At 45.2% G+C, this 22945-nt stretch overlaps 3 protein-coding genes across 3 annotated transcripts; 2 read left to right on the top strand and 1 right to left on the bottom strand.

The window, feature by feature from the left end:
• Nucleotides 1-230: 230 nt before the first annotated feature.
• On the top strand, nucleotides 231-4192 carry LOC149975598 (uncharacterized). The gene is made up of 4 exons (XM_090206666.1): nucleotides 231-310; nucleotides 406-464; nucleotides 550-1884; nucleotides 4116-4192. Exons 1-4 carry the CDS (start codon nucleotides 288-290, stop codon nucleotides 4190-4192), a joined length of 1494 nt encoding a protein of 497 aa, XP_090062792.1. The 5' UTR covers nucleotides 231-287.
• Nucleotides 4193-5385: 1193 nt separating this feature from the next.
• Nucleotides 5386-7677, bottom strand: LOC118941175 (uncharacterized). The gene is made up of 4 exons (XM_036952958.2): nucleotides 7585-7677; nucleotides 7431-7489; nucleotides 5669-7345; nucleotides 5386-5485 (listed from the first exon to the last, which is right to left on the bottom strand). Exons 1-3 carry the CDS (start codon nucleotides 7605-7607, stop codon nucleotides 5973-5975), a joined length of 1455 nt encoding a protein of 484 aa, XP_036808853.2. The 5' UTR covers nucleotides 7608-7677; the 3' UTR covers nucleotides 5386-5485; nucleotides 5669-5972.
• A 12618-nt stretch (nucleotides 7678-20295) lies between these two features.
• LOC118941176 (uncharacterized) lies at nucleotides 20296-22581 on the top strand. Its single transcript, XM_036952962.2, has 4 exons — nucleotides 20296-20388; nucleotides 20484-20542; nucleotides 20628-22298; nucleotides 22482-22581. The coding sequence occupies exons 1-3, from the start codon at nucleotides 20366-20368 to the stop codon at nucleotides 21992-21994; spliced, it is 1449 nt and encodes a 482-aa protein (XP_036808857.2). The 5' UTR covers nucleotides 20296-20365; the 3' UTR covers nucleotides 21995-22298; nucleotides 22482-22581.
• The last annotated feature ends 364 nt before the right edge of the window (nucleotides 22582-22945 follow it).

Genomic DNA, 22945 nt, shown 5'->3' with positions numbered 1-22945 from the left:
CCCGGGAGAGGTGGAAGGGGGGGTTTAGGACTGGGTGTCATTTAGATTTGTAAGGGGATAGATTAGGGACGGGGAGATAGGGAAAGGTAGTTTGTAGGATGACGTGGAGGGAAGATGCTCCCCTGAGGTTTTGTTTGGGGTTTTTGTTTAGTTAAATTAAAATACCATTATTGGAGTATGAATGAAAATGATGAGTTGTAAAGAATGAATGGTATTGAATGTAATAAATTATTTTTTGATTAAAAAAAATTGCTTTGTCTGGGCTGTTGGTGGTTTAAGGCTTTGATATGGCTTTTGGAATTAATTTGGGGTAAGATTCTTTGACCAATGTGTTTCAGGTCAACTGCAAGGTTGCTGCTTGTATTTGGAATGTTGATGTGTAATGGCAACTTCTTTTCTTGACAGGATTGTGTTCCTTTGCTCATTGTTTGCAGAACACTCAAGTTTTACATGGGCTCCACGTGGTAAGGCATGAACACAAAACGTTGTCACTTTTGTCAGACCAACCTTCAAGTTTGGCACTGAATCTATAACTTCCCTTCTGTTTAGATGCCCAGAGATTAAGAGGCTATGGGTTTTCTGGCTCTTCCAGAATGGAAGTTGAGCAGAGGCAAACAGGTGGCAGCTATCCCCAGGATCAATTCAGACCAGCCTCTCACACTTCTGGTTCGGTCCAGAGTGAAGCTACTTACCGCGGGACTGGATACAACACACTCGGAGGCTTTGCTCCAAGCTCCCTCCAGCCAGCCCCAAGGGGCTCTGGATCTATCCCGAGCAGCTTTACCTCCGCCCAGACAAAGGGTAAGAGGACCCGTGCCAAGAATACTGACATTAGCCTCTCTGGCTCTATAGCCAGTGGATCCTCTGTCACCCACAACAAGCATCAAACCAAGGCCAGCAGAACCTATGGTCAAAGTGTCACTGACCCCAGTGCATTAAGGCCAGTTTCAAGTTGGGAGGTAAAGAGAATCCAGGCCAACACTCTTCGTACTGTACAGCCTCACTCCGGCAGCTCTGGACTAGTCCAGAATCCTGATGTTGTGTTTAATGTCCAGAGTAGAACTGCCTCTAACCTGAAACCATCTACTCCTAACTATGGCTCTACCCAGAGTGAATTCAAGTTCTCCACCTCCAGACAACCCAACCAAGGCCTTGTCCAGACTCTGAGTAGAGGAGCCCCCAGCCTCTATGGTCAAACTGCCACCCACACCACCTCCCTCACCCACTATGTCCAGGACTTGAAGCAAGGGAGCAGCTTCCCTTCCCTGGCTTTCAAGGGACCAAGGGAGATCTCTGCCCGGTCAATTTCCACTCCTGACCGTGAAGTTCCCTCAAGTGGTTCTTCACAAACTTCATTTAGACCAGGTCCGCTGAGTTTTGGTTCTACTGAAGGTGGGAGTGCAACAAACAGCTACAAGCCTAGCTTCTCTCAAGATGTCATGCAATACCAGAGCAACTCTGCCAGTAGAAGTGTTTCAACTTCCAATCAATATGCCCAAACCGCTGGCCAGAGAATAGATGGAGCCTCTACCTCAAGTCGCGGCATGCCCACTTCTAGCCTGGCCTCTCGCTCCAGTCTTTTTCGCCCCAGCTCTACAGCTAGTGGAAACTCCTATGGCGCCTACAAGCCTGGCTCTGACCTTGGTGCAACACCAAGCCAAAGCCTGTTTACCTCTAACCAATGTAGAAGGGGTTCAACATACAGCCAGAATCTCCTTGCAAAACCTGCCCAAGGGAAGTACGGACAAATGTCTGCTCAGTGGGGGAGCTACCAGCCCAGCTATGCTGCCAGTAGTGGGCCAGTCTCCAGCCTCTTCAGTTCTACCCAGGCTGCCAGTTCTTCAACATTCATCCAGAATGCTCCTGCCACAGGTTTAGGTTTACGTAGGCAGTTCATTGATCTTTTTGCGATTGGCTTAGTCAAAATATCAGAATTTGGCTGCCTGTGTAAATGCAGCCTTGGCACCTGTCTTTGCTTTCATGTATGCTTGTTACTAATCTTTTTGTCTTCTAGGTGCTGTGACCTGGAAGTGTTGTCAGGACTTCTCGACTTCAATTGTTTTAAATAAAATGTACTAATACATATTAGTCTTTATCTATTTAAAAAGAAGAAAAAAAACAATTTGACATTGTACGATTTCTCTTAAATTACGATAGATAAATGGCTGGTTCTTTTTTTATTGACACCGTAGGTTCATTTACTTTGATGTGAAGCGGAGAAATTATTGCTCTCTTTTCATTTTTGACCTTTAATCCCAATGAGGCCTGGACGCCATCTTGTTCGGGGCCAACTGCCCATTATGCCAAACCTATGCTCACCAAGTTTCTTCTTCGAAGTCTTTTCCGTTTAGGAGATAAGGCCACGTCGTGATTGGTGATGTTCTGTACATTTGCAATATGATTCTACTCGTCCTCTTGTTGGCTTTACCGGGACAGTGGAAAAATGACCAAAATGTGAAAGAAAGTTTTATTAAACGAAAACCGAGACTTCGTTTGATGACTTCCTGTAAGATCCGGCCCTGCTGCACGGCCCGACGCTGTCCGCCAATTTTAGAAATGTTGTCGGACGTCTAGTAAGGGACCGTACATTTGCAATGTGGACTTTCTCACTAACCATATGGCAAATGTCAAAATGTTCCCTTAAGGTATGTGAAGTCCAACCCTAGGTCTGCCGGCGGCCCTACCCAAAGCCTCTCCTCTAGAAGCTATGGCCTTACCCAGTATGGGACTAGCAGTGGCACCTCCACCACCCCTCAACGCTTCGCCCTGGCCACAATCCACAACATCTCAGAATACTACGGTGGAGCTTGTGTCTGTAGCCTCGAAGTAGTGCCTCCTCCCCTAGCCACTCCAAACCCAGCTCTTCAAGTGTCAGCAAGCCACAACCAAACCACACTGCACCTGCCAAGCAGAAAGCCCCAGCCCCAGCATTACCTATTAGTTGTGGTATTAGTAAACACCTCCCCTAACCCAGCGTCGTCCGGGTTAGGGGAGGGTTTGGCTGGGGTAGGCCATCATTGTAAATAAGAATTTGTTCTTAACTGACTTGCTTAGTTAAATAAATGTAAAATAAAATGAAATAAAAAGTAGAACACCAGACCAGAACATTTCTGACCTGCAGGAAATGAATGCAAATTAGAAAGAATTGTTTATTTCCTTTTGTTTATTGTCTATTCCATTTGCTTTGACAGTGTAAACATATGTTTCCCATGCCAATCAAGCCACTTGAATTCAATTGAAAGTGTGTGTGTGAGAGAGAGAGAGAGAGAGAGAGAGAGAGATGTACGTTGTATGCTTATTATGATGATGAAATATCATGGGTGAAGCATATTGTTGAATGGCCTGACGAATAGAGAAGAGAGTGTTGTCTCCCATTAGAGAGAACAGAAGAGTCACCTCCATCCTTTGTTGATTAATATAACTCATTTTCAGTATGATTTAAGACACCTTTCTCCTCTTCCTGCAAATTTACTCTCTGTCTAAAGGTCCTGTCAACAAGATCGTTTCTGCTGATGCCAATGAAAGGTTTATTTGTATTTTTTTTTTACATTTCTGTATTCCGCGTGAATGTTATTTTTCTCTTTATTTTCTTTCCTATGTATGAATGTTGCCAGGCGTTATGGAAAAAGAGAGGAAAGGAAACGGCTCCTAAAAAAATGATGTCTGTGCCTCCACTTCCTCTGGCAGGAAATAGCATCTTTGATTTGAGCCACCACACATGGATTGTCAATGCATGCGAGGTGTTGCTCTCTCTCTGTTTATTTTACTGTGACAAACTGGTGTGCCCTTCCCGGCTTAGTCATTCACCTCAGTGTAAAAGACAAATGTGTCAACAATATTATAACATCTAAAACCCAAGGGAACATTCTGAATCTAGTCAGACATGGGATCAAGCAATATTCGATATCTTTCAAATACTTTCAGTGTTTGCTTGATCCTGTCTGGAATGCCAGATGGGCAGGATATGGGTTTGTACTTAAGAATATTTTATTAGTTCCACTGAGCCAAGCACAGCTGAAGACATGGAATGATTTTTAATACTATCTTAATCCAGGCTGGTTAGCAGTGCCATGTGTCTGATAAGACGTGAGGGTGAAAGTGTGACATTGTGACAGATATCCTCATCATGGATGGGGGCCTGATGGCACACACTAGCTCCTCCTGCTCACACGCTTCCAGCAGGGGGCAGTAATGATCCCCATCAATCAGATTGACACCTGCCAGACTGGTGGGGAAGAGCAAGAGAGAAAAAGTGTCCTGTGTCTCTCCATATGGAGCATACCTGGTGATGTTTGATTCAGATTGGTCAAGCAGGCACAAACAAGCAGTTAGTGACATTCTGGGTACAAGGTTTGCAAGGTGAAATTCCATTATAGAACCCACACATGCAAATACTCCAATGACAATGCTGCTATTCCTGTTTCCTTTCTGACAGTCATATTCTTAGATGTATATTGGCTATGCTAACATAAGATATGAGGCAAGATGTACAGCTCATTTTGAAACATGGAGCTGAGCTCAGTAACAGGAATGTTTGGCCTGATACCGACGAGACGGCCTTTCGGGAGGTCAGAGAACTGGCAGAGTGGTACCAGAAAAACCTCTCCCTCAACGTGAGGAAGACTAAGGAGCTGATCGTGGACTACAGGAAAAAGCGGGCCGAACAAGTCCCCATTAACGGGCCTGTAATGGAGCAGGTCGAGAGTTAGGTACCTTGGTATCCACGTCGCCAATTAACTCATGGGTCAAACATACCAAGACAGTCGTGAAGAGGGTACGACAACAACCCCCCCCCCCCCCCCCCCCAAGAGACGGACAAGAAGTGGCATGGGTCCCCAGAAGGTTTTACAGCTGCACCATCAAGAGCATCCTGACCGGTTGCAGTCCAAGTTAAACTTCTGCCACCGCACAGTAAGCGGTTCCGGAGTGCCAGGTCTAGGACCAAAAGGCTCCTCAACAGCTTAATGGCATCTCAAGCTATAAGACTGCTGAACAATTCATTTTTAAAAATGAAAGGGGCTTGCAAGTAAACATTATGGCAAAATTCACACTTGTAGTCAGCGTATGTGACAAGTAGTATATCATTTTCTGGATGATCAGACAATGGAAAAAAAATCCATTTACTTTTTTGGAGAGGGGGGGGGTTAATGAAATACTTCAGAGAACTTTCAGTAGGGTTTAGTGAGATAGAAAGCAAGTGCATTAGAGTCACCATTAATATTAAGGGCATCAGGCCCAAAACTCTGATTCAGGCTCATTGATTGCAGAGGTCCAGTGATGCAAAAGATCCTGTCAAATGCCAGAGAACCAACATTTCTTCTACTGGAACAAGCAACCTAACTACCACAACACTGACATCCCTTTGAAGGCATTCAAAACATTTGTCTGGAAACACTTAGAAAGATGAAGACTATTATGTATTAGTACATTTTATTTAAAACAATTGAAGTAGAGAAGTCCTGACAACACTTCCAGGTCACAGCACCTAGAAGACAAAAATATTAGTAACAAGCATACATGAAAGCAAAGACAGGTGCCAAGGCTGCATTTACACAGGCAGCCAAATTCTGATCTTTTGACTAAGCCAATCGCACAAAGATCAATGAACTGCCTATGTAAACCTAAACAGCCCAAATGGCATAAAAATACAGAGAAACTGAAATCTCACCTCAACTGGTGGCTACAGATCCCACTTCGTCATGTTCTGGACTCCCCTAAAGCTCTGGACTCAATTTAGGTTGTGCTAGGGCCTTTCTGCTTGGCAGATAGTGGTTTGGCTGTGGCTTGCTGACACTTGAAGAGCTGGGTTGAGTGGCTAGGGGAGGCACTACTCCTACCGAGTAGGGTCTTTGAGCCGGTGGATTGTAGATCCGCCGTACAATTCTGGGATGCTGTGCATGATGGTCAGGGCAAAGCGGCGAGGGTTGATCGAGCTGGCACTGCCGGTCCTGCTCTGGGTAGGGCCATAGCTGCTAGACAAGAGGCTCTGTGTTGGACTTCACTGCATTGAACAAATAGCTGGGCTGATAGCGTTGACTGGGGACAGGTTTAGAGCCACTTGGCTTCTGGGCTGTGGCAGGAGCATTCTGGATGAATGTTGAAGAACTGGCAGCCTGGGTAGAACTGAAGAGGCTGGAGACTGGCCCACTACTGGCAGCATAGCTGGGCTGGTAGCTCCCCCACTGAGCAGACATTTGTCCGTACTTCCCTTGGGCAGGTTTTGCAAGGAGATTCTGGCTGTATGTTGAACCCCTTCCACCTTGGTTAGAGGCAAACAGGCTTGGGCTTGGTGTTGCACCAAGGTCAGAGCCAGGCTTGTAGGCGCCATAGGAGTTTCCACTAGCTGTAGAGCTGGGGCGAAAAAGACTGGAGCGAGAGGCCAGGCTAGAAGTGGGCATGCCGCGACTTGAGGTAGAGGCTCCATCTATTCTCTGGCCAGAGGTTTGGGCATATTGATTGGAAGTTGAAACACTTCTACTGGCAGAGTTGCTCTGGTATTGCATGACATCTTGGGAGAAGCTAGGCTTGTAGCTGTTTGTTGCACTCCCACCTTCAGTAGAACCAAAACTCATAGGACCTGGTCTAAATGAAGTTTGTGAAGAAGCACTTGAGGGAACTTCACGGTCAGGAGTGGAAATTGACCGGGCAGAGATCTCCATTGGTCCCTTGAAAGCCAGGGAAGGGAAGCTGCTCCCTTGCTTCAGGTCCTGGACATAGTGGGTGAGGGAGGTAGTTTGACCATAGAGCCTGGGAGCTCCTCTACTCAGAGTCTGGACAAATTCGCTCTGGGTAGAGCCATAGTTAGGAGTAGATGGTTTCAGGTTAGAGGCAGTTCTACTCTGGACATTAAACACAACATCAGGATTCTGGACTAGTCCAGAGCTGCCGGAGTGAGGCTGTACAGTACGAAGAGTGTTGGCCTGGATTCGCTTTACCTCCCAACTTGAAACTGGCCTTAATGCACTGGGGTCAGTGACACTTTGACCATAGGTTCTGCTGGCCTTGGTTTGATGCTTGTTGTGGGTGACAGAGGATCCACTGGCTATAGAACCAGAGAGGCTAATGTCAGTATTCTTGGCACGGGTCCTCTTACCCTTTGTCTGGGCGGAGGTAAAGCTGCTGGGGATAGATCCAGAGCCCCTTGGGGCTGGCTGGAGGGAGCTTGAAGCAAAGCCTCCGAGTGTGTTGTATCCAGTCCCGCGGTAAGTAGCTTCTCTCTGGACCGAACCAGAAGTGTGAGAGGCTGGTCTGAATTGATCCTGGGGATAGCTGCCACCTGTTTGCCTCTGCTCAACTTCCATTCTGGAAGAGCCAGAAAACCCATAGCCTCTTACTCTCTGGGCATCTAAACAGAAGGGAAGTTATAGATTCAGTGCCAAACTTGAAGGTTGGTCTGACAAAAGTGACAACGTTTTGTGTTCATGCCTTACCACGTGGAGCCCATGTAAAACTGGAGTGTTCTGCAAACAATGAGCAAAGGAACATAATCCTGTCAAGAAAAGAAGTTGCCATTACACATCAACATTCCAAATACAAGCAGCAACCTTGCAGTTGACCTGAAACACATTGGTCAAAGAATCTTACCCCAAATTAATTCCAAAAGCCATATCAAAGCCTTAAACCACCAACAGCCCAGACAACGCAATACTCCGCAATTTGTAGCTCAGTGCCTTACTGCCATGCTTAGTTGACGTACCAGCTTGGTGTGTATTTATTGCCTGAACCTGCAGTTGCCATCCAATCACTGGCTTATTGATTGATCATTCTCAGCTGTATGTCTTTGTGGAGGGACAGATTTTAAAACAACTAAGGTGAGGACAGAGGACGCGAAGAGTTAAGTAAAGACTTTTGAAATTCACACAAAGAGGGCTAACGTTATGACACCACAATGACATGCAGATGAACATGATCAATCAATCAAACAGTGATGACAACTGGCTGTTCAGGCTATAAATATACACTCAGCTGATATATCAACAATTCAAGGCAGTAAGGCAGCGTTTACACAGGCAGCACAATTCTGATCTTGTTTTTCACTAATTAGTCTTTTGACAAATCAGATCTGCTCTGAAAAAGAGCTGATTTGAAAAGATCTGATGTGATTGGTCAAAAGACAAATGAGTACAAAAAGGATCTGAATTGGTCTGCCTGTGAAAAAGCAGCCTACGTTAGCGAGTTGGCAGCTATTGCGTTGTCTCTGTGGGTTCTGTAGTACTTCATAGCTTTTGGAATACATTTTGGTTACAATGTTTGGGGAAAAAGTGTTTCATATCTACTGAAAAGTTGCTGCTTGTGAAATATGTTTTGTCATTTCTCTCTTGGCTTTTACGTGATTTAACTTGTACAATGTATTCTCTTGACAGGGGATTTGTTTGTTTTGTTCATTGTTTGCAAAAATTCAAATCAAATTTTATTGTTCACATACACATTGTTAGAAGATGTTAATGCGAGTGTAGCGAAATGCTTGTGCTTCTAGTTCCGACTATGCAGTAAAATGTAACTAGTAATCTAACAATTTCAACTACCTTATACACACAAATACACACAAATGTAAAGGGATGAATAAGAAGCAAAAATGAATGGGAAGTCATTGACACCGTACGAAACATATACACGGTGTCCAATACCACTCAATTTGGCGTCGTTTCAATCAAAGTTGATTGCAAATGCCATATGTCAAATACCAAGTGTAGCACTCCAAAAATCCAACAGATGGCGAGTGCGCGCCACTGTGATTTTTCATATTGCAAATGTAACACAAGTCAAGACCCAAGAGTAAAATTTTGAAAAATTGAACATTGAATAAGTGCTTTCTGGACTGTTTTTCGACATTCTTTAGATTTTGTGTCAATTACACATGTGTAAGAACTGTATGAATAAACTTTTGTCAAATTTCATTTATTTTTTTTACTTGTCCATAGGGCATATTTTTTTGTCCATTTGCAATATGATTTCATAGGAAGTCAAAAGTCACTGTTTTATTTTGTTTGCCAAATGCCATAAGAAATGTCCAAATGCAATATTAAAGATTTGAAAGTGGCAAATCAGGATGTTATGTCCATTTGCCATGTACGATAAATGGAAGTCGGTTTACAAACCCAAAAGTCAGTGAACCATGTCCAAAAGGCATTTACACTGCCAAAATGATATGTAGCACTATGTTAAGCCATGAATCAACCTAGATGGTCTATTTGTCATGTATGATGAGGGAGAAGTGGGACTGTTGTTTTTTAATGATTTTTTGAAAAACGTCCAAAATGACAAGGGGCACAGGTGGGGGGTGCTCCCTACCCAACCGTGGACCCCTTGCTACCCCGTAATGGCATTAAAAACCATTTAAAAAATGTGCTCCTGGTAACCCGTTCCAATCACCAGGTGCACGGCTGTGCATTTGCAGTATGTTTCAATGTGCATTTACCATCACACATTTGTGATGCCCATGTTTCAATGGGCATTTACCATCGCAAATTTGTCATGCTCAAAAATACTGCAGAAATGCAAAATTGACTGGCCTGATGAACTCGGGATGGCCGGGCAGTGATAGTGGTTCCTCTCCATCGCTCGTTGTGTTGATTTCATCACGTCCATTTCATCATGTTGCAAATGCACTGTGCATTGAGAATATGGAAATGCCATCGCAGGCTCTGTGTGTCTTTAAGCACCGCACTTTGTCACTCCATCCATCCTTGTTGTGTGTGTGTGTGTGTGTGTGTGTGTGTGTGTGTGTGTGAGAGAGAACTTTTCTTTGACATCTGTTGTGGAAAATGACTGATTTACAGTTCATGAGGGTTGCTTAATCACACATATGAAGTTTTAAAAAGATCTGACCTTTTTAACCCTTCGAAACAGCGCATATGACACCATTTGAAGGCACTTCCGGTTGGCACAGGAAGCTGAACGTGAACACATATTCTCATTGGGGTAGGCTCTTACAGAATCCTGAGTTTTACGTTTTTATGTTTAGAATTGACTGATCTACACAGGGTTGAATGCAGTGATTTTCATAATTGCAGGTCATGTATATCAAAACACTTTTAGGGTGAATTGAATCACTTACGGTTGCTTCAGGAAGCTTAGATGCAATACAGGTAGACCTCATAGTGTGCGCTGATGGATTGTCATCGAAGACAGGTTCATACGGCATTCATAACCCACATAGGCCTCAGGTTGAATTTAGGGGTGCATGTATTACTATGGGGAAAGAAGTCATTGAAAACTGTTTGACGTAAACACCTTTTAACTTTTAATGGTTAATGCCACATGGTCAAGTTTAGGCTTGCACCGATCGGGAGGGCCTCAGGAATGTTCCCGAGGTAGAATTGTGCTTCTAACCCTAACTGTTCTCCCGCTGTCACCCAAAAGCCCCTGCAATTTAGGGCCAGGCTTCATTATGAGCTCAGACCGAGCAAGCTACGGTCTCGCGGGGCATCTCGTTGAACTTGGCACAGCCTAGAGATTATGATAATGCCATTGCAGGCTCTGAGTGTCTTTAAGCACCGCACTTTGTCACTCCATCCTTGCTGCGTGTGTGTGTGTGTGTGTGTGTGTGTGTGTGTGTGTGTGTGTGTGTGTGTGTGACAGAGCTTTTCTTTGACATCTGTTGGGACAAATGACTGATTTACAGTTCATGAGGTTTGCCTAATAACCAATATGAAGTTTTGAAACGATCAGACCTTTTTAACCCTTCGAAACAGCACCTATGACAACATTTTACGGCACTTCCGGTTTACGCAGGAAGCTGAAAGTAAACACATATCCTCCTTGGGGTAGTCACTTATATAATATTGAGTTTTAAGTCTTTATGTTAAGAACTGACTTATTTACAGAGGGTTGAATGAGTGTGTGTTATTTCAGAAAATCACAGAAAATCGCAGAAATCTCGCATAGCTCGGAAACACAATTCAAAAAGATTTGTCTGAACAAGCTGCAACTGGATCTCTAACTTAAATAGAAAAAAGCAACAATTTGACATTGTACGATTCCTCTTAAATTACGATAGATAAATGGCTGGTTCTTTTTTTATTGACACCGTAGGTTCATTTACTTTGATGTGAAGCGGAGAAATTATTGTTCTATTTTCATTTTTGACCTTTAATCACATTGAGGCCTGGACGCCATCTTGTTCGGGGCCAACTGCCCATTATGCCAAACCTATGCTCACCAAGTTTCTTCTTGAAACTCAAAATAATTATGTAATTCGTCAGTTATATTTATTTTATTTCGCCAGTAGAGAAGGCTAAGCACTGCTAGCACTGCTAGTACAGTATTCAGGAGCTGCCAAGTAGCAAGACTATTGGAGTCCAGAATAGCGACACTGCTCTCTGGTGGTTAAATAAAATAAACTGTCATTGAACCCATTGTAATTAGGCGATCTCAGTGGAGAAATATTGTCAAGGGGAAAAAAAGGAAGAAGGGACGTAACACGGTGTGCACATTAATACAAATGAGTGCAGTGAATGAAGTAATTGCAGAAACTTCTGAAGTGAAGAAGTAGATGAATATTCAGAAAATTAAGGAATATAAGGAAACTGAACAATTAACTGTTAAAATGGCAACCATTGGTCAAGTACCAGAGTTTGAGGCTACAAAAGAGGATTTTGATTCAGTCAGCCAGGGGCCGCCAGTGCCGCCAGTCAGCCAGGGGCCGCCAGTGCCGCCAGTCAGCCAGGGGCCGCCAGTGCCGCCAGTCAGCCAGGGGCCGCCAGTGCCGCCAGTAAGCCAGGGGCCGCCAGTAAGCCAGGGGCCGCCAGTGCCGCCAGTCAGCCAGGGGCCGCCAGTAAGCCAGGGGCCGCCAGTGCCGTCAGTCAGCCAGGGGCCGCCCGAGCAGCTGCCCCTCTGTCCAGAGCAGCTGTCGCCCCTCTGTCCCAAGCTGCTGCCGCCCCTCTGTCCCGAGCAGCTGTCCCTCTGTCCCGAGCAGCTGTCCCTCTGTCCCGAGCAGCTGTCCCTCTGTCCCGAGCAGCTGTCCCTCTGTCCCGAGCAGCTGCCGCCCCTCTGTCCCGAGCAGCTGCCGCCCCTCTGTCCCGAGCAGCTGCCGCCCCTCTGTCCCGAGCAGCTATCGCCCCTCTGTCCCGAGCTGCTATCGCCCCTCTGTCCCGAGCTGCTATCGCCCCTCTGTCCCGAGCAGCTGCCCCTCTGTCCCGAGCAGTTGTCCCTCTGTCCCGAGCAGCTGCTTCACCTCTGTCCCGAGCTGCCCCTCTGTCCCGAGCAGCCCCTCTGTCCAGTGGGGTCATTGAGAGGGGTGGCCATGGTGAGTAAGCCAGGGAGGCGGACAATAAGGCGGACTAAGACAATGGTGAAGTGGGGTCCGCGTCCCGCGCCAGAGCCGCCACCGCGGACAGACGCCCACCCAGACCCTCCCCTATAGGTCAAGGTTTTGCGGCCGGAGTCCGCACCTTTGGGGGGGGGTACTGTCACGTTCTGACCTCTATTTCTGTTTTGTATTTATTTAGTATGGTCAGGGCGTGAGTTGGGTGGGCAGTCTATGTTTGTTTTTCTATGTTTTGGGGCATTTCTATGTTTTCGGCCTAGTATGGTTCTCAATCAGAGGCAGGTGTCATTAGTTGTCTCTGATTGAGAATCATACTTAGGTAGCCTGGGTTTCACTGTGTGTTTGTGGGTGATTGTTCCTGTCTCTGTGTTTGTTGTCACAGGATAGGCTGTATAGGTTTTCACGTTCCGTTTGTTGTTTTGTAGATTTAAGTTATTTCATGTATCGTTCAGGTTTCCATTAAAGAACATGAGTAACCACCCCGCTGCTTTTTGGTCCGCTTCTCCTCCTACAGACGAACGTCGTTACAAAGATGGAATCTATCTCAACATGGAGTTAGCGGGAAAACCAATAAAAATGCAGCTGGACACCGGAGCGTCTGTATCTCTGGTTCCAGAGAGACTCTACAAAGAAAAACTGAAAGAGTGCCCTCTTCAGCCCACGTCCATCCGCCTTTCTTCATACACTGGTGACACTATTCCTGTGTTAGGGCAGATCCAGGTACCAGTCCGGTATGAGGGGAAGGAGTGGACGCTACCGCTTGTCATTGTTAAAGGAGAAAAATCAGCCTTGCTAGGCAGAAACTGGCTACAAAAGATCACGTTGAACTGGGGAGAAATCTTCAGTCTGAGAAATGACAAACCAGTGAGTCAGGCTACACTCACTAACATGCTGGAGAAGCACAAAGAACTTTTCAAAGATGGCTACGGTGAAATACAAGACTTCACAGCAAAAGTCAGAGTGCAAGAAGGAACCAAGCCTATCTTTCACATACCACGTCCAGTTCCCTATGCTCTTAAGGAAGCAGTAGAGAAGGAACTGGACAACCTACAGAAGAATAACATAATCACGAAAGTAGCGAGGAGCGACTGGGCCGCTCCGATTGTTGTAGTCCCAAAGAGAGACAAGACCGTCAGAATGTGCGGTGACTACAAGGTCACAGTAAATCGCTGCATACTACCAGAGGAATATCCACTACCAAACGCTGAAGATCTGTTTGCCACTCTAGCTGGTGGGAAGGTTTTCAGTAAGCTGGACCTGGCTTTCGCTTATCAGCAACTGAAGCTGGATCCGGAGTCGGAACAGTATCTGACCATCAATACACACAAGGGGCTATTCAGATTCAATCGCTTGGCCTATGGAATCTCGACAGCTCCAGCGATATTCCAACACACAATGGATCAGATCTTGGACGGTATAGACAATGTTGTGTGCTTCATAGACGACATCCTCGTGTCAGCACCAACCATTGGAGAGCACCTTGTAGTGCTGGACAAAGTGATGTCAAGACTGGAGAAATACGAAGTGAGAATGAAACGCAGCAAGTGTGAGTTCCTCCAGGACTCAGTGGAGTATCTCGGATACAAGATTGATGCACAAGGCCTGCACCCAACCAACAGCAAGGTGGAAGCAATCGTAAACGCACCAGCACCCACAAATATCTCAGAGCTGAGGTCATTTTTGGGGCTCCTGAACTATTACGGAAAGTTTGTGGCAAACTTGTCCACATTGTTGCATCCGCTTCACCAACTGCTGCAGGCCGATACAAAGTGGAATTGGTCCCCACAATGCGAAGAAGCATTCAAGACTTGCAAACAGCGTCTGCTAAAGAGCAAGTGGCTTGCCCACTATAACACAGAGATGAAGCTGAGACTCGCGTGTGATGCATCTCCATAAGGAGTAGGAGCCGTCATCTCACATGTTCTACCGTCAGGTGAAGAACACCCTATTGCATTTGCATCACGGACTCTGTCACCAAGTGAGAAAAATTATGCTCAAATTGAGAAGGAAGCCCTGAGCATAATATTCAGAGTGAAGAAGTTTCACAAATACCTCTACGGAAGGAAGTTCCAACTGCTGCCAGATCACAAGCCTCTGTTGGCCATCCTGGGACCAAAATCAGCTATAACAACCCTTGCTGCACTTCGAATGCAACGTTGGGCTCTGATATTGTTAGCCTACGACTACGAGATTGAGTACAGACGATCCAGTGATCACGCAAATGCCGATGCACTATCAAGACTACCATGCAATAGTGACTCCGACAGTGAAGATGATAGAGCAGTCTTCCAGATCTCTCATTGATGAACTGCTCATATCTGCTTCTGACATAGCAGAGGAAACAAGGAAAGACCCAGTGCTTTCCAAAGTCTTGGACTTAACATTAGGCGGTTGGCCAACCTTCGTAAATGACGATAACCTTCGTCCATTCATCGACAAGAAAGACCAGTTGTCCACTGATCAAGGGTGTGTTCTGTGGGGATCAAGGGTGTTGGTACCTCACAAATTCCAGAGGAGACTGCTATCTGACCTGCATGAGGGACATCCAGGGATCACTCGAATGAAAGCACTCGCTCGCAGTTATCTGTGGTGGCCTGGACTGGATCAGGACATTCAACAGCATGCTGCTCACCTTGTGAACCTTGTGAAGCTGTTCGCAACAAGCCTGCTGCTGCACCTCTTCATCCATGGTCCTGGGCTGCTACACCTTGGGAACGCATCCATGTGGATTACGCCGAAATTGACAAGCAACATTTCCTTGCTGTCGTCGATGTCAATTCCAAGTGGATGGAAGTGTTCCCTACTCAACTGACCACAGCTGAGAAGACCATCAATCTTCTCAGACACCTGTTTGCATCCTTTGGACTAGTCAAGGAGCTCGTATCGGACAATGGCCCCCCGTTCACGTCAAACGATTTTGAAATGTTTCTCAAGAACAACGGAGTAAGGCACATCCTGTCACCACCTTACCATCCGGCATCAAACGGAGCAGCGGAGAGAGCCGTGCAAACCTTTAAGAAGGCCTGGACTAGACTCGAGGTTCAGTCTGTGCCCATCCACCAAAGGCTTCCCCGGTTCCTGTTTACTTACCGTAACACCCCACACACAGTAACGGAATGTACACCAGCTGAACTGTTTCTGAAACGCCAACCACGTACCCGCCTGACATTGTTGAAACCAGACTTGTCAAGCACTGTGGCAAAGCACCAGCTACAGCAGAAGAAAGCTCATGACAGACACTCAAAGACTGTCGGAGAATTCAAAGAGGAAGAGAGGGTGATGGTACGTGATTTCAGACACCCCAAGCGCCTGTGGAACTCAGGTGTGATCTTGCAACGCAGAGGACCTTTGACTTACCAAGTACAAATTGGTCATCGCCAGGTCAACGTTCATGTGGATCATCTGCTACGGTCCAACGCCCCAGCAGAGACATGCCGAGAGAACAAGAACAATGACGACCCCCAAGACTATTCTCCTGACTGTGGACGTACGGGAGAGACAGAGCCTGACCTTCCACCCGAACCTGGCCCACCACAGGAAGCCCAGGAGGAGCGGAGATATCCTATTCGACAGCAAAGGGCACCTCAAAAGCTTGACCTGTGAGTTGAGCTGGTTAAGGAGGTAACGGACAGTAAAACAAACACTTTAATATGTCCTAGATAAAAGGAAAGAAAAATGACATTACCTGGGTTAGTTATTAGGACACAAACTCCATCTTCGGGGCAGAATAATCCCCTGGATTTGTGCTGGGCTCTGAAAAGTCTGCTTCAACCCAGTAGTTGAAAAATGTTTAAGAATGCATTGTTCAGATATTGCATTAGTAGTTACCTAACATATTTACCTTGTTCTCTGGGAGTTAAACACTATGGGGGAGGAGTGTAGTATCTGGGATCTACATCTGTTTATATTAGTTACTGTGCTGTTACTAAGCAGTAATGCATTATGGCAGTGTTACGTTACTACACCTAATAGGAAATGCACATGTGCACTGGAATGCCGCGAACTGTAGAGCACGAGGGGTTTTGACTAAACAAAAACTAACTGTACTCCCCTCTCCTGCCAGGTCATTTCTCCACAACACAAATATTACATAGCTCAGCCCCAGAGGCAAGGATATGCATATTCTTGATATCATTTGAATGGAAACATTCTGAAGTTTGGAAATGTTAATTGAATGTAGGAGAATATAACACAGTAGATCTGATGGAAGGAAAGAGAAAGAAAGAGCATACTTTTTCTGTTTTTTATTGTTGTAGTATCATCTTTCACATGTACTAGAATAGCCACACAGTCAGCTAGGATGCTGGAGATAATTTTGATGGATAACACAAGAGGGCAACTGTAGGTGTGTAAAGTTTCAGACTGATAACTTCAGGAATGGGTGAGCTACATGACAATTAGCATGATGTCACCCAGGTGTCCCACACAAGTTGCCCAAATGTACCCAAGTGGCCGAATTGGTGAAATGACCTATAACTATATACAGCAGTGCAAATAACTATATACAACATATCAAAAAGCAATTCTAACACACACAAAAAAAAATGTTTAAAAAAAATATTAGAAAAAAAATATTAAAAAAAAACAGTACACACCCCTTGGAGGTCCTCGTCATAATATTTTGCTGCCTGTGCCATGTCCCATTGCAGTCTCTTTCTGATGTAAAGCAGAGGCAAACTGAATAAGTGGTGCAGTTCATGCGACACAGAACACAACGACGCCTCCATGCTGTGCCCTTTTGGCCCTGAGGCACAGTCATGCCGGCAGGGTAGCCTAGTGGTTAGAGCGTTGGACTAGTAACCAGAAGGTTGTGAGTTCAAACCCCCGAGCTGACAAGGTACAAATCTGTCGTTCTGCCCCTGAACAGGCAGTTAACCCACTGTTCCCAGGCCGTCATTGAAAATAAGAATTTGTTCTTAACTGACTTGCCTGGTTAAATAAAGGTAAAATAAAAAATGAACTGTGGCATATGAACACCACTGGGGGCACAGGTAGAGCGGGCTGCTTGACCCCGGGGGCTCCCAGTCGGAGTTGCTGTATTGTATGAGCCTTTTATCATCACAAAAAATAAACAGATATGTATTGATTGTATAGAGCAAAGGGAACAGTCACTAAGGTGTTCCATTCAACTCCGGCCATTGTTATATATATATATGTACACAAACACACACACACACACACCCAAACAAACCAACACACACACACACACACAGCAAGGATGGAGTGACAAAGTACGGTGCTTAAAGACACACAGAGCCTGCGATGGCATTTCCATATTCTCAAGGCCGTGCAGAGTTCAACGAGATGCCCCGCTTGACCGTAGGCCCAAAATTAAGCCTGGCCCTACATTTAATTTGCTTTTGGGTGACAGTGAGAGAACCGTTAGGATGAGAGGCACAATTCGACCTCAGGTATGTTCCTGTGGTCCTCCCGATCTGTGCAAGCCTAACCTTGACCGTGTGGCATTAACCCTTAACAGTTAATCATGGTTTCTTGATCTCACAGATTACAATGACATCTCTCCTTATAGGAATACATTGCCTGCTCCCCTAAATTCAACCTAGAGCCTATGTGGGTTAATAATGCCTTATGAACCTGTCTTCGATGACAATCCATCAGGCCACTATGAGGTCTACCTGTGTCGATTCTAAGCTTCCCCAAGAAACCGGAAGTGGTTCAAATCACCCTGAAAAGGTTTTTTCCATACCCAACCTGATGTTTGATAGAAATTGTGCATTCAACCCTGTGTAAATCAGTCAGTTCTTAACGTACAGACTTAATACTCACTTACTTTTAGCTTCCTGTGCCAACCGGAAGTGCCATAATTGGTGTCATAGGGGCTGTTTCGAAGGGTTAAAAAAGTCAGATCTTTCCAAAACAAAATCAGTCATGTCTCCCATAAAATTTCCAAGAAAAACTCTCACACACACACACACAGCTTGGACGGAGGGACACAGTGTGGTGTGTAGAGACAGACAGAGCCTGCAATAGTTAACTTTGTTCAAACTATTAAAGAACCGTCAGACCTAGAGTTCTGAAACTTTAGAAACCTGTTCTACAGCTCAGGTCGATAGTGCGTGGTGAGTTCTGTGGCTCTAGAAGGTTCCTTGACCGAGAAACAGCCTCATACATTTTAAATTACTTCAATTCATTTTGACCATTACGGAAATGACGACATTTAGATAAGTCCCAGAGTCGCACGACTAGGTCCATTGAAACCGGCTCGGCCCATAGAGACGGACCCCAACGTTTCTGCCTGATAGCTCATTCAGGGACCCCACCCCGTATGTAGCAAGGCATGGAAAAAACTGGATTTTCAGCACCAATTAAGGTCTTGCTCGGGCACCGAATGACCTATCGAGCCGAAACTCCCTCATCATACATGACAAATAGACCATCTAGGTTGATTCATGGTTCATTAACATAGTGCTTATGGCCTTTGGCAAACAAACAAAAAACAGTGACTTTTGACTTCCTATGAAATCGTATTGCAAATGGACAAAACATATGCCCTATGGACAAGTTAAAACAAATGATAATGAAATATGACAAAAGTATATTCATACAGTTCTTACACATGTGTAATTGACACAAAATCTAAAGAATTTCGAAAAACATTCCAGAAAGCACTTTTTTAAGGGGGTGATACGTTTTTGAATGTTTTTTACTCTTGGGTCTTGACTTGTGTTACATTTGCAATATGAAAAATCACAGTGGAGCGCACTCGCCATCTGTTGGATTTTTGGAATGCTACACTTGGCATTTACCATATGGCATTTGCAATCAACTTTGATTGAAACGACACCTAATTGAGTGGTATTGGACACCGTGTATATGTTTCGTACGGTGCCAATGACTTCCCATTCATTTTTGTCCATTTCAGGGGGGTGTTCACTTACATAGAGAGGCTGCTGACAACATACAGACTCAAATCTCTGGCCAATTAAATAAACTGACTTAATAAAGGTATCACTAGTCACTTTAAATAACGCCACTTTAATAATGTTTACATATCCTACATTACTCATCTCATATGTGTATACTGTATTCTACACCATCTACTGCATCTTGCCTATGCCGCACGCCATCGCTCATTCTATTTTTATATGTACATATTCTTACGCATCACTTTACATTTGTGTGTATTTGTGTGTATAAGGTAGTTTTTTTTTGTATAAGGTAGTTGAAATTGTTAGATTACTAGTTAGATTTTACTGCATAGTCGGAACTAGAAGCACAAGCATTTCACTACACTCGCATTAACATCTTCTAACAACGTGTATGTGACCAATAACATTTGATTTGAATTTTTGCAAACAATGAACAAAACAAACAAATCCCCTGTCAAGAGAATACATTGTACAAGTTAAATCACGTAAAAGCCAAGAGAGAAATGACACAACATATTTCACAAGCAGCAACTTTTCAGTAGATATGAAACACTTTTTCCCCAAACATTGTAACCAAAATGTATTCCAAAAGCTATGAAGTACTACAGAACCCACAGAGACAACGCAATAGCTGCCAACTCGCTAACGTAGGCTGCCTTTTCACAGGCAGACCAATTCAGATCCTTTTTGTACTCATTTGTCTTTTGACCAATCACATCCGATCTTTTCAAATCAGCTCTTTTTCAGAGCAGATCTGATTTGTCAAAAGACTAATTAGTGAAAAACAAGATCAGAATTGTGCTGCCTGTGTAAACGCTGCCTTACTGCCTTGAGTTGTTGATATATCAGCTGAGTGTATATTTATAGCCTGAACAGCCAGTTGTCATCACTGTTTGATTGATTGATCATGTTCATCTGCATGTCATTGTGGTGTCATAACGTTAGCCCTCTTTGTGTGAATTTCAAAAGTCTTTACTTAACTCTTCGCGTCATCTGTCCTCACCTTAGTTGTTTTAAAATCTGTCCCTCCACAAAGACATACAGCTGAGAATGATCAATCAATAAGCCAGTGATTGGATGGCAACTGCAGGTTCAGGCAATAAATACACACCAAGCTGGTACGTCAACTAAGCATGGCAGTAAGGCACTGAGCTACAAATTGCGGAGTATTGCGTTGTCTGGGCTGTTGGTGGTTTAAGGCTTTGATATGGCTTTTGGAATTAATTTGGGGTAAGATTCTTTGACCAATGTGTTTCAGGTCAACTGCAAGGTTGCTGCTTGTATTTGGAATGTTGATGTGTAATGGCAACTTCTTTTCTTGACAGGATTATGTTCCTTTGCTCATTGTTTGCAGAACACTCCAGTTTTACATGGGCTCCACGTGGTAAGGCATGAACACAAAACGTTGTCACTTTTGTCAGACCAACCTTCAAGTTTGGCACTGAATCTATAACTTCCCTTCTGTTTAGATGCCCAGAGAGTAAGAGGCTATGGGTTTTCTGGCTCTTCCAGAATGGAAGTTGAGCAGAGGCAAACAGGTGGCAGCTATCCCCAGGATCAATTCAGACCAGCCTCTCACACTTCTGGTTCGGTCCAGAGAGAAGCTACTTACCGCGGGACTGGATACAACACACTCGGAGGCTTTGCTTCAAGCTCCCTCCAGCCAGCCCCAAGGGGCTCTGGATCTATCCCCAGCAGCTTTACCTCCGCCCAGACAAAGGGTAAGAGGACCCGTGCCAAGAATACTGACATTAGCCTCTCTGGTTCTATAGCCAGTGGATCCTCTGTCACCCACAACAAGCATCAAACCAAGGCCAGCAGAACCTATGGTCAAAGTGTCACTGACCCCAGTGCATTAAGGCCAGTTTCAAGTTGGGAGGTAAAGCGAATCCAGGCCAACACTCTTCGTACTGTACAGCCTCACTCCGGCAGCTCTGGACTAGTCCAGAATCCTGATGTTGTGTTTAATGTCCAGAGTAGAACTGCCTCTAACCTGAAACCATCTACTCCTAACTATGGCTCTACCCAGAGCGAATTTGTCCAGACTCTGAGTAGAGGAGCTCCCAGGCTCTATGGTCAAACTACCTCCCTCACCCACTATGTCCAGGACCTGAAGCAAGGGAGCAGCTTCCCTTCCCTGGCTTTCAAGGGACCAATGGAGATCTCTGCCCGGTCAATTTCCACTCCTGACCGTAAAGTTCCCTCAAGTGGTTCTTCACAAACTTCATTTAGACCAGGTCCTCTGAGTTTTGGTTCTACTGAAGGTGGGAGTGCAACAAACAGCTACAAGCCTAGCTTCTCCCAAGATGTCATGCAATACCAGAGCAACTCTGCCAGTAGAAGTGTTTCAACTTCCAATCAATATGCCCAAACCTCTGGCCAGAGAATAGATGGAGCCTCTACCTCAAGTCGCGGCATGCCCACTTCTAGCCTGGCCTCTCGCTCCAGTCTTTTTCGCCCCAGCTCTACAGCTAGTGGAAACTCCTATGGCGCCTACAAGCCTGGCTCTGACCTTGGTGCAAGCCCAAGCCTGTTTGCCTCTAACCAAGGTGGAAGGGGTTCAACATACAGCCAGAATCTCCTTGCAAAACCTGCCCAAGGGAAGTACGGACAAATGTCTGCTCAGTGGGGGAGCTACCAGCCCAGCTATGCTGCCAGTAGTGGGCCAGTCTCCAGCCTCTTCAGTTCTACCCAGGCTGCCAGTTCTTCAACATTCATCCAGAATGCTCCTGCCACAGCCCAGAAGCCAAGTGGCTCTAAACCTGTCCCCAGTCAACGCTATCAGCCCAGCTATTTGTTCAATGCAGTGAAGTCCAACACAGAGCCTCTTGTCTAGCAGCTATGGCCCTACCCAGAGCAGGACCGGCAGTGCCAGCTCGATCAACCCTCGCCGCTTTGCCCTGACCATCATGCACAGCATCCCAGAATTGTACGGCGGATCTACAATCCACCGGCTCAAAGACCCTACTCGGTAGGAGTAGTGCCTCCCCTAGCCACTCAACCCAGCTCTTCAAGTGTCAGCAAGCCACAGCCAAACCACTATCTGCCAAGCAGAAAGGCCCTAGCACAACCTAAATTGAGTCCAGAGCTTTAGGGGAGTCCAGAACATGACGAAGTGGGATCTGTAGCCACCAGTTGAGGTGAGATTTCAGTTTCTCTGTATTTTCATGCCATTTGGGCTATTTAGGTTTACATAGGCAGTTCATTGATCTTTGTGCGATTGGCTTAGTCAAAAGATCCGAATTTGGCTGCCTGTGTAAATGCAGCCTTGGCACCTGTCTTTGCTTTCATGTATGCTTGTTACTAATATTTTTGTCTTCTAGGTGCTGTGACCTGGAAGTGTTGTCAGGACTTCTCTACTTCAATTGTTTTAAATAAAATGTACTAATACATAATAGTCTTCATCTTTCTAAGTGTTTCCAGACAAATGTTTTGAATGCCTTCAAAGGGATGTGTGTTGTGGTAGCTAGGTTGCTTGTTCCAGTAGAAGAAATGTTGGCTCTCTGGCATTTGACAGGATCTTTTGCATCACTGGACCTCTGCAATCAATGAGCCTGAATCAGAGTTTTGGGCCTGATGCCCTTAATATTAATGGTGACTCTAATGCACTTGCTTTCTATCTCACTAAACCCTACTGAAAGTTCTCTGAAGTATTTCATTAACCCCCCTCTCCAAAAAAGTAAATGGATTTTTTTTTCCATTGTCTGATCATCCAGAAAATGATACACTACTTGTCACATACGCTGACTACAAGTGTGAATTTTGCCATAATGTTTACTTGCAAGCC

This window comes from Oncorhynchus mykiss, chromosome 18, assembly GCF_057628025.1.
Source record: "Oncorhynchus mykiss isolate SJ-2025 chromosome 18, ASM5762802v1, whole genome shotgun sequence".
In the NCBI taxonomy this organism is placed as follows: Eukaryota; Metazoa; Chordata; class Actinopteri; order Salmoniformes; family Salmonidae; genus Oncorhynchus; species Oncorhynchus mykiss.
This window is presented reverse-complemented; position numbering and strand designations above follow the sequence as displayed.